This window comes from Manacus candei, unplaced genomic scaffold (assembly GCF_025592945.1).
Source record: "Manacus candei isolate 608988 ecotype Guabito, Panama unplaced genomic scaffold, ASM2559294v1 h1tg000164l, whole genome shotgun sequence".
In the NCBI taxonomy this organism is placed as follows: domain Eukaryota; kingdom Metazoa; phylum Chordata; class Aves; order Passeriformes; family Pipridae; genus Manacus; species Manacus candei.
Genome location: NW_026138212.1, coordinates 153,890 through 165,964, shown reverse-complemented (window position 1 = coordinate 165,964; position 12,075 = coordinate 153,890). Strand labels below are relative to the sequence as shown.

At 50.6% G+C, this 12,075-nt stretch overlaps 1 protein-coding gene across 2 annotated transcripts; it reads left to right on the top strand.

Moving 5' to 3' along the window:
• Positions 1–1,485: 1,485 nt before the first annotated feature.
• LOC127463500 (late histone H2B.L4) lies at positions 1,486–4,555 on the top strand. 2 transcript variants are annotated; one of them, XM_051773012.1, is made up of 3 exons: positions 1,486–2,515; positions 3,168–3,514; positions 4,221–4,555. In XM_051773012.1, exons 2-3 carry the CDS (start codon positions 3,395–3,397, stop codon positions 4,455–4,457), a joined length of 357 nt encoding a protein of 118 aa, XP_051628972.1. In that variant the 5' UTR covers positions 1,486–2,515; positions 3,168–3,394; the 3' UTR covers positions 4,458–4,555. The 2 variants fall into 2 exon arrangements, with proteins under 2 accessions (XP_051628972.1, XP_051628971.1); XM_051773011.1 differs by having other exon boundaries at positions 1,486–3,514.
• The last annotated feature ends 7,520 nt before the right edge of the window (positions 4,556–12,075 follow it).

Below are 12,075 nucleotides of genomic sequence, written 5' to 3'. Positions count from 1 at the left end.
TTTCTGGACTATGAGTTATTTTGTCCTTGCAAGTTTCTTGCAGACTAACCAACTAAACTTATTTTGTTTGCAATAACAGATTTTTGAAAAAGTTGGTGTTTAAACCTCGCCCTGTGCCACAGAAGCTTGAATAAAACAAATTTTTAATTTATAATTAAAGCAACTAAAAAGTACTAAAGGGAAAGGTAGCAAATCAAACCAAATAGATTCTTTTGATCATGAGTTATCATGACACATGAGAATGGCTGCACTGGTCATGTGAAGGGTTCACGTAGCCCAGCAGCCTCTCCAGGACCACATGCTGCCAGGGGAGAGAAAGGACAGGACAAATGTAGGAGCTGTGCTCCCTTGCAGTGCTTCCTCCAGTGCCAGCTGACTGACTTTGACTTTTTGGGTAGAGCATTTCCTTGGTTTTCTTTCCTAAAGGGCCTATCGAAGTTAGGCTGTGCTGCTGTGGAAGCACTGTGTGTCAGTCATAGGACAAATGTCACAACAGGAGCTGCTTCCAGTAGATAAAGCAGAACCTTCAGGTTTTTCACTGTTTTTAGCAATGATCTGAGAGGAGAACAAAAAAAGTAGTTTCTGATAAAATAATGCAGATAAATCATTGTATACTATATATTATTATATAGTATAAATGCTTCCAACTTAGTTCTGCAGAAAAGTCTAGATAGCAGTGAAAAGTCACTTGGATGAATATCTCACAGTGGAGTACTCCAAAGTTGTGAGGTGGAGTGGGGGAGTAAAAGCAACCCATAGGGAAGCGATTACTTAAAAAGCTAATGGGTCACAAGAGTTAAACAAGAATAGATTAACGCTTGTCTGTTTGTTCTGCTCTCTGGGTTGTAGGAAGTGTTGGTGAGTTGAAAGGATTGCAAAGTAGCTCTGAAAATGGTGAGGTCAGGGAGTCCTGTCTGAGGCTACAGCTGTTCATCCTGCTCTTCCTTACTCCTACCAAAGACTTGGCAACAAATCACTGCATTTCAGATCTGAGTGGCAATAATAAATGCAGGATACAATCTTACACTGAGTTCTTTGGGAATGTTAAATCCTGAGGAGGGCCTGGGGACACTGGGATGACAGCCAGCATGACAGGCAGTAGTCGAGCATTCAAGAGGAGAGCTGTGTTACCTGTCTGCTGCTGCCAAGAGAGGGGAACTTCTTGGGTCCAGAGATGTCTCTGATTTATAAACAAGGACCACAGGTACATGTTCAAAGCAAAAGCAGCTGTAGCTGCACTAGAGGTCTCAGTAAGCCAAGACTTGTAAAATGGAATCTATACACATGCTTTATGAGCCTTGATTAAACCTTCATTTGTTCTGTGGTGACACGTCATTGGACTGCACTGAAGCAGCTCCCAACAGATGTCGTGGAGCATTGATCTGAGGCAGCCACAAGCTGGGGCAGTGGCACTTAGAGCTGTTTCAGCTGGGACTTTTCTAGTCTTTTACAAAAGCAAAATTATAGATAAATTACAAGAATTGCTCCTTAGTTGCTAGGATGGTCTTTGAAAGAAGTGGCCTAAAGCCTGCACATTTACTCTTGCCTGTGATCTAAAACTGAGGTTGGCTCTAACACAGCCACAGCCAGAAGTGACAGGTGCAGGGTTATGGGATTCCTTTGTCTGTGTGCTGCAAGTAGATCCATACACCACCAAAAACAGCACGAGGGGGAGCCAAGCCCAGCACACAGCAGCACGGACAGCCTCTAGCACATGCAGTCCAGGGAAGCAAATGGTGATTTCCTAAACCTGGGAGTTCAAATCTGACTCTACTGCTCAGTGGATGAGCCTCCACCCTTGCTGTGTAAAGTCTCCCTGTGCCTAATGCCAAGTGATCAGTTGCTGCTCCTCCACCAAAGGGCTTCCTTCTAACTAAACATTTTGTCAGAAAAACCAGCTGTGTGCCTATCACTGCCAGTGCCAGACATGGCAGCAGCTGGGAAGGGATACAACAGCCCCCAGCTCCTTCATCACAAGAGAGCCCGTGTACTATGACCTGAGACCAGGGTCACACAGCTCCCCTTGCAGTGACAAGTCTTCCCCAACACAAAGGTCTCACCTGTTCACAGCTCTGTGAATCAGGGGGTAGTGGAATGTCCGTCAGAGTGGGGACCCTGTGTTGTTCCTTGTCAACACACAGCCTCTTACAAAGCACAAGTGGTGATGTCACCTGCTCCTTAGTCCCAGTATGAGTCCCTCCCATTCCCAGAGTATTCCACTGCCCTGTATCTTCAAGCCCATTCTTCTTCACAAAGAGCTGCCATGACCGTTCCAGCCTGTCCTGCCTGATCACTGATGTTTCAGTTCCTGGGAGCAAGAGGCCCTTCTGTGACACTGAACAACCTGCCCCGCCCTGTCACAGTGACGGTTGTTTGCACTCACGGAGGGTGATCAGGTGCCTCCCCAGGAGGACAGGCCAGAGTACAACAGTTCAGTGAAACACTGTGGGCTGCACAAGCAGAAGCAGAGTCACTGGTTGATGACTGGGTCTCCCAGGCTCACTCCTTGGAAGAGGTGATTTGCTCAAATGTGCCAGTATGGCATGTGCCCCTAAGCAGGAGACTGCGCACGGCAGCACAGAGACCCCGGCGTGTCCCCCTCCTGGAAGAGCATACTGGCACGGTCCTTCTATGAAATTGCTGTTGTGATGCCTGCTGAAATGTTTCCATTTCCCTCCAAAGGACAGAAAACTCTATTTTCTCTACTCTACTCTGTTGCTACACGTCTTCCTAGCTTAGCCTGATTCCTGTGTCATATTTACTCTTGCTGGTGTGATCGCTGGTTTACAAGACAGATCAAATCCATACGTGGGATGTCAGCCCTCCCCTGCCTCCCTGCTGGCATTCCAGGCCCTGTTTGGTGCAGCAGGTGGAGTCCTAAGAGCCGGTAGCTGAGATAGCAGGGGAATCTGGCTGGTGGGGAGTTTACAACGCAGTGACATTCCCTCCCATTACCGAGTTCCCGCTGAGGGCGGTACTTGTTCCATAGCACAGATGTGATTCCACCCATTTGACTCTGGAGTACCTTGAATACTCTAGTTCACACCCTTGCACCAAAGGAGGATCTCTTCTTTCACCAAACCCCTGGTGGACCTGGGAATGGCTCTTCTCTGGCAATTTTTCCCTGTGAATCTGATGCTACTGCTCTTGCCTCCCTCTTTGCCCAGGTTACCCTCAAACTTTTTCTCAGGTCTGAAAGTTTAATTGAATCTGTCACTTCAAAGCTCCTCTCAGGCCAACCACCCTTCATTTAGTGCCCAGAGAAATCATCAGCCACAGGTGTGTACTGCTCCTGCTCCCTGGGGGGGGCTGCACCTGAGGCAGGTTAGGGTCTGCGGCCTGTGCTATATAGCCAGCCCCATGGCACCTGCTGGTTGCTCTGTTGGAGGCTGAGATGAGCTCAGAACCTAGGAAGAAGCGTGATCGTGTTTCCATCTCTGGGGACAGAATATCTAAGAGGACATCTAAGAGAAAGGAAACCTTTTCAGTCTATATTTACAAAGTACTGAAGCAGGTGAGTAAATATTTCTTTTCTGCTAGAAACTGCTTTATCCCTGAAGTTACTTTTACCCATTGCATGTTAACACTACAAGAGGAAGGAAGGAAAGAAATCTGCTTTTTAGTGAGATGAAAAAAAAGGTGAGTGGGTACAGGAGAGCCCCAGTTGAGGCTCAGAAGCTGGGGGGGGGAACAGATTCTGGGGGTGGGAGACAATAGATGGATCTAGAGCAGAAAGGGTTTCCTAGAGAGAGCAAGTGCTGCTGTATGGCTCTGCTTGAAGAAGTAATTGAATAGAAGTAAAGAGGGCAGGAACAGCTCCTGCTGGGCTTGTGAGTAGGTGTTAAAATCTCTGGTGAGATGAGAAAAAGAGATTTTGGAATTAGCAATGCACTGTCTAGGCCACAGTCATCAGCATGAGCCTGTAGCAGGTTCTGGAAACTGGGGTGTTTTCATCCCTCGGAGTCTTGTTTTCCACAGGGATTGGGGGGGGGCTCCCATCGTGCAATCCCAAAGCTGCTGTGGCATTATGGGAGCCTCTCTTCAGTCTAATGCAAGTGGCCCATGACTTGAGACCCTCAGGGTGGCAGCTGTGGGTCCCTTTGGTGTTAGAGTGCCCTGTCTGGGATGGGAAGCAGGGCCCTGCTTTTCTGGGGTGGCTGGGTCCCTGTTCCCCCCAGGGTGACGGGTGTGTGAAACGGGGTTCGGTTACCCCCCGGCAGGTGCACCCAGACCTCACCATCTCCTCCAAGGCCATGAGCATCATGAACTCCTTTATCAACGACATGTTCGAGCGCCTGGCCTCGGAGGCCTCGCACCTGGCCCAGTACAGCCACCGCTCCACCATCACCAGCCGCGAGGTGCAGACGGCGGCCCGGCTCCTGCTGCCCGGCGAGCTGGCCAAGCACGCCGTCTCCGAGGGCACCAAGGCCGTCACCAAATACACCAGCAGCAAGTGACCACCCAGCCCCAGGGAAACCAGCCCGGGCCCCGCTTCTTGTGGAGTCTTGCAGGAGCTGGTATTCAGTCTTACTCAACTGAGAAAGCAAAGCCTCCTGTTGGCTGCCTGCAAATAAAAAAAGCATAGAAATACACATTGTGTCTTTAATTTTGGTGTTGCAAAGTGTGAGGCAGTTTGAACTGTGGGGGGGGGGGGGGGTGTTTGGTAGGGCTGGAAGAACAGCTGCTGTTTGAAAACAACCACACACAAGTAGGAGCAGGGACCACAGGGCATGCCTGAGGAGAGCTAGGGCTGTTCTGGGAAGCAGAGTGAGTTCTCCACAGTTCTCCAAACTCTTTATCCTGGTTTTCAGATTCCTGACTGCTAAAAGTTTCTGTTGTCTTTGACTTTCCTGTGGTTCTTCAAGTGCTTCCTTACTTGGTGGGTGTCTTTGCCCAGGTTGTCAGTTGGTACTGGTCAGAGCAGAAGCTGAATCCCTCTGGGTAAGTGGAGTGTAGTTAGCAGTGGTAAGGGGGTTTCTCATGTTTATAAGCTGTTTTCAAAGGTAAAGGGTTTTTTTCTGACGGGTTTTTCCTTGGGTTTTTATTTTGGTTTTGTTTGTTGTTGTTTGGTTTTCTGTTGTTTGGGTTTTTTCCTCCTGGTGAAGGCTTTCTCCCTTTTAGGTAGGGGAGACAAACAAAGCCAAATGAGCTGGACTGACAGGAGAAACAAACAGTATCTTCTTTCTAGGACTTGTAGCCTTTGCCTCCACTTGCTTTGAAGAGAACTTTGTCTTGCAGGGCTCTAAACTGGGCTAGGGCTGTGTGTCCTGTGTTCTGTCTTGTATTATCGTGTCAATAACTGGCTCTGGCCGCCTTTTCTTGTATTCCCAAGTGCTTCCTATGGGAATGATCCAGGGCCCTGCAGGCAGCATGAACAGGTTCTCTGTCCACATGGAGCTTGGGAAGCCCTCAGGGTGAAGTGTTGTGTCCAGAGTGATGGTGCAGGCGATGACCTCCAGAGCTGTGGTGGGGATGAGCACAGCACCTTCTTGGGGTGTGCGGGGCTGTCCTGGGTTCCTGCACAGAGGTGCTGCCTCAGTGTCTGCAGTGGAAAGGAAAGGCGTGGGGCATATTCTGGGTGGAGTTGTGGTGGAGATCATAGAGTAATCTGGGTTGGAAGAGACCCTAAAGTCCATCCAGTTCCACCCCCATGCCTGGGGCTGGGTCACCTTCCACTGTGCCTGTCCAACCCGGTCTTGAACACTTGGGGCATCTGTAACTTCTCTGGGCAGCCTGTTCCAGTGCCTCTTCCCAGCTTCACGTTGGACTGGATGTCTGACTCTAACATCTGTTCACAGCCAACAACAGGGTAGGAGTAACCAGGAGGAACCAGAGCTGTGTTTAGTCCAAGGTGACAATATGTGGGGCAATCCTGGATTTCCCAAACTTGTGAGGTGATGCTGAGTCTCATGAGCTATGGAGCTGTGATGGGTACTGATCTGCCTGGCTTGGCAGTGTGGGCCAGACAAGATGTCCATGATGCTCCTCAGGAGAGTATAGGAGGCAGCAGGGTTGGGGCTGAGCATCATCCTGTCAGACCTAGACCTGCTGCTGTGGACTGTGGCTGGCTGGGGGAGGGAGGGAAGGGGCTGCACTGGGTACTCTGTTTCCTTTTGGCTGTAGGACAGCATTGAAGAGTGCTCCCTTCACCCTGCCGGGCCTGTAAACTGGATCTGAGCACAGGAGTGGAGCAGCACTTTGCCCAACAAGACTGTACTACTTCTCCTTCCTGTGAGCCTTGTGGTGGCTGTGCTGTAGGGACAGGTTGTGTGACTGGTGCTGGTGGCAGAGCTGCTGCGTCGGGGCTGCCCCTGGGCCGGGTTTTTGGGGTCGCTCAGCTGGATGCAGCGATCGGAGACAGGTCTGACACAGCTCAGCCTGAGAGTGGGACGCTGAGCAAGCTCCACTTGCATCGAACAGGTGAGCAGCCCATCTCCTTGCCCAGTCTATTGCTCCCTAGGCCATGTATCTGTGCTTGCTCTCCTTTCCAGCTGCTCTCCCGTTTCCCCAGCAGTGGGATGTGCAGCTGTGCTCTCTGGGAGACGAGGAATGCTGAGGAGCAGCCTGGAGCTGCAGTTCTGCTCCTGACCTGGAGATGGGTCTGTCTGACTACCTGATCTCAGATCCATTCCTGCAGCGTGGGAAGGATCCCTGTGCTGCTCTGCTTGGAGCAGGCTGCCTGTGGACTGTGCAACTTCCCTCCCTGGTACCCTGGCTCTCTTGGCAGATACCCACACAACCAGCCAGGAAAGGTGCCGATTTATGGCAAGATGAGCAGCTGTTCCCTGGAGGTGTCTGGTGGAGCATTAGCACTGAGCGAGCCCCCGAGGAGTAAGGCTTTAATGGTGCAAGTGCTTGATTCTCCAATACTTAAATTTGAGCATCCTACTTCATGTTATACCTGCCCCCTATCCTGTCACTGAAGGCTTGAAGAATGGAGTTGGTGAATGGCCTCACATTCCTCTTACTAGATCCCTGCATTTCCTTGCAGATGGGGACAGGTAGTGCAGATGAACCAAGACTGAGAGGCAGAAGGAGGAGGTTGCTCTTGGAATGGGTGAGTTCTGCACTCAACCTGCCCAGACTGTCCCTTTCACATTTTCCACGTGGAGGTGGGTTCATCTCTAGGTATGCAGGGATCCTGCTGCTTGTCTCCCCACAGTATATTCCCATGGAGCTGCTCTGGGATGCCTGCACAGGATGTCGTTCATGGTCTTCCTGAGGGATCACTCTGTGCTGACACAGATTAGCTTTGGTGAGAACTGCTCCTCAGCTCAGCTGTTTCCAGACTGGAGTTGTGGCTCCATGCCCTTGTCCTAGTGGATCCAGCGAGATCTGGATGAAGTTGTTTTGGGAGGAGGGGTAGACTGCCATCCAGCACGGATTCACAGGATACTGGTTGCTGTGAGAATGACCCAGAAGCACTCAAGTTGCAATAAAAGCAAAGCTTAACTCGGAGCCTGTGCAGGCTCTTTTCCAAAGTATCCTGTGGCTGCCTTACTCCATGTGAGTCTCTGTCTAGATCTGCCTGTGTCCTCACAAGTCTCCCAGGGAGGCTTTTTTAGTGCTGTAACACTGCAGTGCTGTCATGTTGCATGTTCCTGGCCCCCTGTCTGTGTTTTTAATGAGCTATGCATGTCTATGGGTTAGAAGAAGCTTTTTTTTTTTGCCTTGGTCCGCTCTTCAACCTCTCAAAAAGAGTACTAGAGTGTGACAAACTGAATGACTGTTCATAAAAATATCATCAATGCCTATGTTCTGTTTTCCATTCTGTAAGAGAGCAATGGCTTAAGAGCATGTGCTCTTCCCCTCACGTGGTGGAGGACCATGAGGCAGAGCATCCCTCTGGTCTGTTATGAGTGGAGCAGGTTTGAGGGGAGGGAGCTTCTTGGGCAGTGGAGGCTGGCAGCAGCATGCAGACCTGCGTGTATTCCTTTCCCCATGTTGTGTCCCTTGGCAACCATGCTGCCAGGTGGCTGCTCCGGTGCATCATTAGACACTGTTCCAAATAGCAGAGGCTAGAACGGTTCAGCACTCAAAGGAAAATGAGCCAGTGATGGATAGCTCTAGTGATGCCAAAGCTGTTAAAATATGAACTCCTGATGTACAGCCAGAGTTCCAGCAAGGGACTCTCATCCTCTCTGTGCTTAACTGCTGGTGTGTGGGGACAGTGCTGGTCTGTGGCCCTTCCCTTCTCTGTTTAATCGGAGGTAGGGTGTTGTCCCTGAGTAATGGTAGCTCGTGGTGGCCTGGGCTCCCTGCCTGGAGGAAGGGAGATGAGTGATGATCAAAGGTCAGGCAGACACTCCCCTGTGAGTACACACAGTGCTGCGTGAGGTTGTCGTCCCTAGTGCTGCCTGTACTGTAATGGGATTGAGGGTCCATGGCATCCTTGGAGTTGTGTCTCCATCTATGTTCTCCCCAGCAAGGATTGCTGCAAATAGTTTGTTTCTTTGTTTTTTCTCTCTTTGTGCTCCATTTGTTCTGGAGTCTAGGATGTAGCCAACAATAATGCTGCTTCCTTCATCTCCCCTGCTTGGGAATGTGCTGGGGGTGAGGGAGGTATTCAGAAGTTAATTATCATGGCTAGGCTTCGTGAACGAAGAAGTTAATTAAGTGAGAAAGTAAATCTTATGTTGTAACTGTGGCTTCCAGGACCATATAACTTGGGTCAGGAGGCATCCCTGTTCTCATGTCCTCTCTGTGCAGCCCTGTATTACCTGCTGCTGAACTGGGGCAAACTGAAAGACCTGCAGTGGGGTGAGGTGCTCCCTGATGTGGAGCTGCAGCCAGGAGAGCCCCAGGGGCTGACTAGCAGTGCCCCTCAGGCCAGGCTGAGTGCTGCTCTGGGGTCAGAGACAGCGGGATGGGGTCAAAGGGTGTGTTCTCACGTAAGCAACCTGTGTTGAGCTGGTCCCATGATTGGTACCAGTGGTGTGCTGCTTGGCCTCCGACAAGGAGAACACTTCCCTTTGGCCCCATGCAGGCTGTGGGGCTGGAGAAGAGGGTGACATGGGCAGAGTGGCCCCATGAGGAATGGCTGCTGCAGGCCACACGCCGTTTTCCCATTAGTGAGTGTTTAGTTCAGCGTTTTAAATAATTGTGTCCTCGGAATGATATTTAAAATCCATTTGGGAGGCAATGAGGCGGGAAAGTGCCTGTGCCATTGTGATGACGCTGCGCAGGCCGCGCCACACATGCATATTACAAACTCGTTACAGGCTCGTTTACACGCGCTGCTCCCTCCCCACACCGCCGAGGCTCCGAGTGCTTCTCCCCCACCATGACTGCTGGGCTTGGCTCTGTGGAGATGTTTGTTTGGAAAGGTAGGCCTGGTGTCCTCTGCAGCAGGAGAAGGGGCACAGCTGGGGTGCAGCAGTTGGGTGCTGCCCTTTAGGACAGGGATGTGTGGGGCACACCTGATGATGGGACTGTCGCTCAGATGTCCTCTCCTTCACTTGTGCTCCATGCAGAACTGTGTCACTTTCTGATGAGCCCTCAGATTTGTCACTGCAGACTCCAGACCCTGCAGCCCCAAGGCTTTCAGCTGCTGTGCTCTGAGTACCACTGGAAGAGCTGCAGCACCTGTCCCAGGCTGAATCTGAGGCTGAGGACCAGCCTGGGCTCTTGAATGTCTGTGGAAGCTGCATGAACTGGAGGGGACTAGGTGTGAGGGAGCAGCAGCTTCAGCAATGGTCCTGTGAGTGCTGGTTTGTGGCTGGATGGAAGAGAGTGGCCCCTCTATCTCTGTTCCTCTCTTGCTGCTGTGTGGGTATGCTGTGCTGTCCTCCCAAGCCACGCAAAGTAGAAATCCTGTGTGGCAGGACAAGGCTCCTGGTACTGCTTTATCCTTGTCCTGTTGGCCTTGGTGGTAGGAGCATTATTCAGTCTTCTCCCTTTGTTTTCTCCCTCCTGATCATGCTCAGCTGCTTCTAGCCAGGGTCCTAGCTGTGGTTTTTCTTGGCACTGCCTTGTGGCCAAGCATTAGTGGAGTGAGGATCAAGCCCCCACATACTTAAGGACATGTTGTGTTCTGACACCTATTCCTCTTGCACAGTGGCCTGGCTGGCTGCTTTTTAGATAGGCAATGGAAGGCTCTGGCACCCCTGTCTCTGCCTGAGGGCCGTGGGCCCTCAGCATCCTCATTGTCCCTGTAGACTTTCCTACTTGGCATCTATGTGGGTGTTTGGCTTGGAGATGCTGAAGGGCAATAGGAAGGCTTTAGTCATTTCCAGGATTTGAGGGCAGAGCTGCTCATGGCTATTTCTTCCTGGATAAAGCTCAGCTTATCACTGCTCTGTGCAACTTGTGTCCCTGTGCAAGTGGGAGTTAGGCTGGGAGTGACTGACAGGTGCTGTGGCCTTTAGGGACAGTGCTCCTGGCTGGAGCTGAAGAACAGGGGAATGTTAGAGGTGAGCCAGGAGCCTGCTATGCTGAGGTCACCTTTTCTCCAGGTTGATGGTGAGCTGTTGAGAGAGGAGCCACAGATACTCAGAGTGGCAATGGAAGACAAGAAGCCACACAAGGAAGGCAGTAAGGTCAGGAAAAGAGCCCAGTGTTTCAGGTGCCACAGGTGGGAATGTAAGGCTTTTTTAAGTAATTGAGAAAGGCTGTGGGTACAGTTGGGTCTGGCTCACCTGGAACTGACTGCTTGGGAAAGTCTCTGCTGGTGGTCCCCATTCGGGCCCTTCTACTCTGGCTTTGGTGAAGGCCTCTGACACTGTAGCTAGCAAAGTTGCTGCAGTAATCTGTGTGGGGAATGGAAAAAGTGAATTTTGTAATAATCTAGGAAGGAAGTGAGAGAGAGGTGGACTGTCAGCTTGTATATTCAAACATCCCCTCTGACTGGGTTAGAAACCCATTATTTCCAATAATGCAATTCACAATCCCTGCTGTGTGCTGTCCTGGCCAGGGCCCCTTCCAGGAGCTGCTGCCTTGCTTGAGACAGAAGTGAGCGAGCCCCAAAAGCTCTTCAGAATGGCTTTTTTTTTTTGTCACAGCAATTTGGTCCTGAGCAGCAGAGAGGATGTAACTGAGGGTGACTGCCACTCCAACCATGTGCTGCTGTGCAAGAGCAGACCTGAGAAATGTTTGAAGACCTTTCCCTACCCACAAGAGGCTCTCTAGCCCAGCCCCCAGGTTTCATAGCTCTGGTTGTCCATGAGCTCAGTGATGTTCTGAGGATCAGACACGGTCTAATCATTCTTTCCTTGGAGCCTGGTCTGAAGCTCTGTGAGATCTCTCTGCTGCCTTTGCTTACAGGAGGGACTCTGTGCTCCTCCAAAGCACAGCAGCTGCCACAGCTACTGCATTTGCCTTTTGCAGATCAGCAGGGTCTGGCTGCTAGTCCTCCTTCTTGCTCAGGGTACAAGCTCTTTGGGTTAGCTCATTTTATCTGCTGTATTGTAGAGGTGTATGCTTTGCTTTTGGCTTCACTCCAGAAGGTTTAACAGTGAAGCAAAACCAGGGTTTGTTAATGCTTAAGGTAGATAATGAAGATCTCACAGTTCAACTATGCAGTTCTACTGCATAGTATGGGCTCCAGTGGCCCTCTCTGTGTCATCAGGGCCTTCTAAAGGTGGCAGTATTTAGTACATCATGTTAGTGTATATGACCAGCCAGTATCTGCATAAAATCATGGTTCCCTGGGTAGTTTCTAATCTGGCAGGGCCATGTGTTACATCTTTAGGCTTGTAGTTTACATAGGTGACTTTAACAGTAACTAGATACTCTCCCTAAGTCTGTCTTCTGTGGGCAGATATGCTTTGTCCTGCCTCTCACTGTGTGTAAATGGACACTCCTGTATGGGGGAAGCATGACAGCTTTATTCCAGTGGTGGCAGCAGCAGAAGGTGGAAAGGTAGTTTGAAGAGGAACTAAGAGTTCTCCTTAGTTTCTCTTTTTCCCCATCTCTAAGAGAATCCAGGCTTCCTGTACTCCAAGTCCCCCAAGTTAGGGCTGTTGTACTGAGCCCCTCACCTGGCCAGAGGAGATTGGCTATTTGTTGTGCTCTCTTTTCTCCTTTATGCCACGGTGTCCTCTCGTGGGCTCTCTGCTTTGTTCAGAGACCTGGCAG

Coding starts and splice junctions, on each gene's coding strand:
- LOC127463500 (XM_051773012.1), top strand. CDS start 3,395: ATGAGCTCAGAACCTAGGAAGAAGCGTGATCGTGTTTCCATCTCTGGG. Junction 3,515..4,220: donor TTTACAAAGTACTGAAGCAG/GTGAGTAAATAT, acceptor ACCCCCCGGCAG/GTGCACCCAGACCTCACCAT.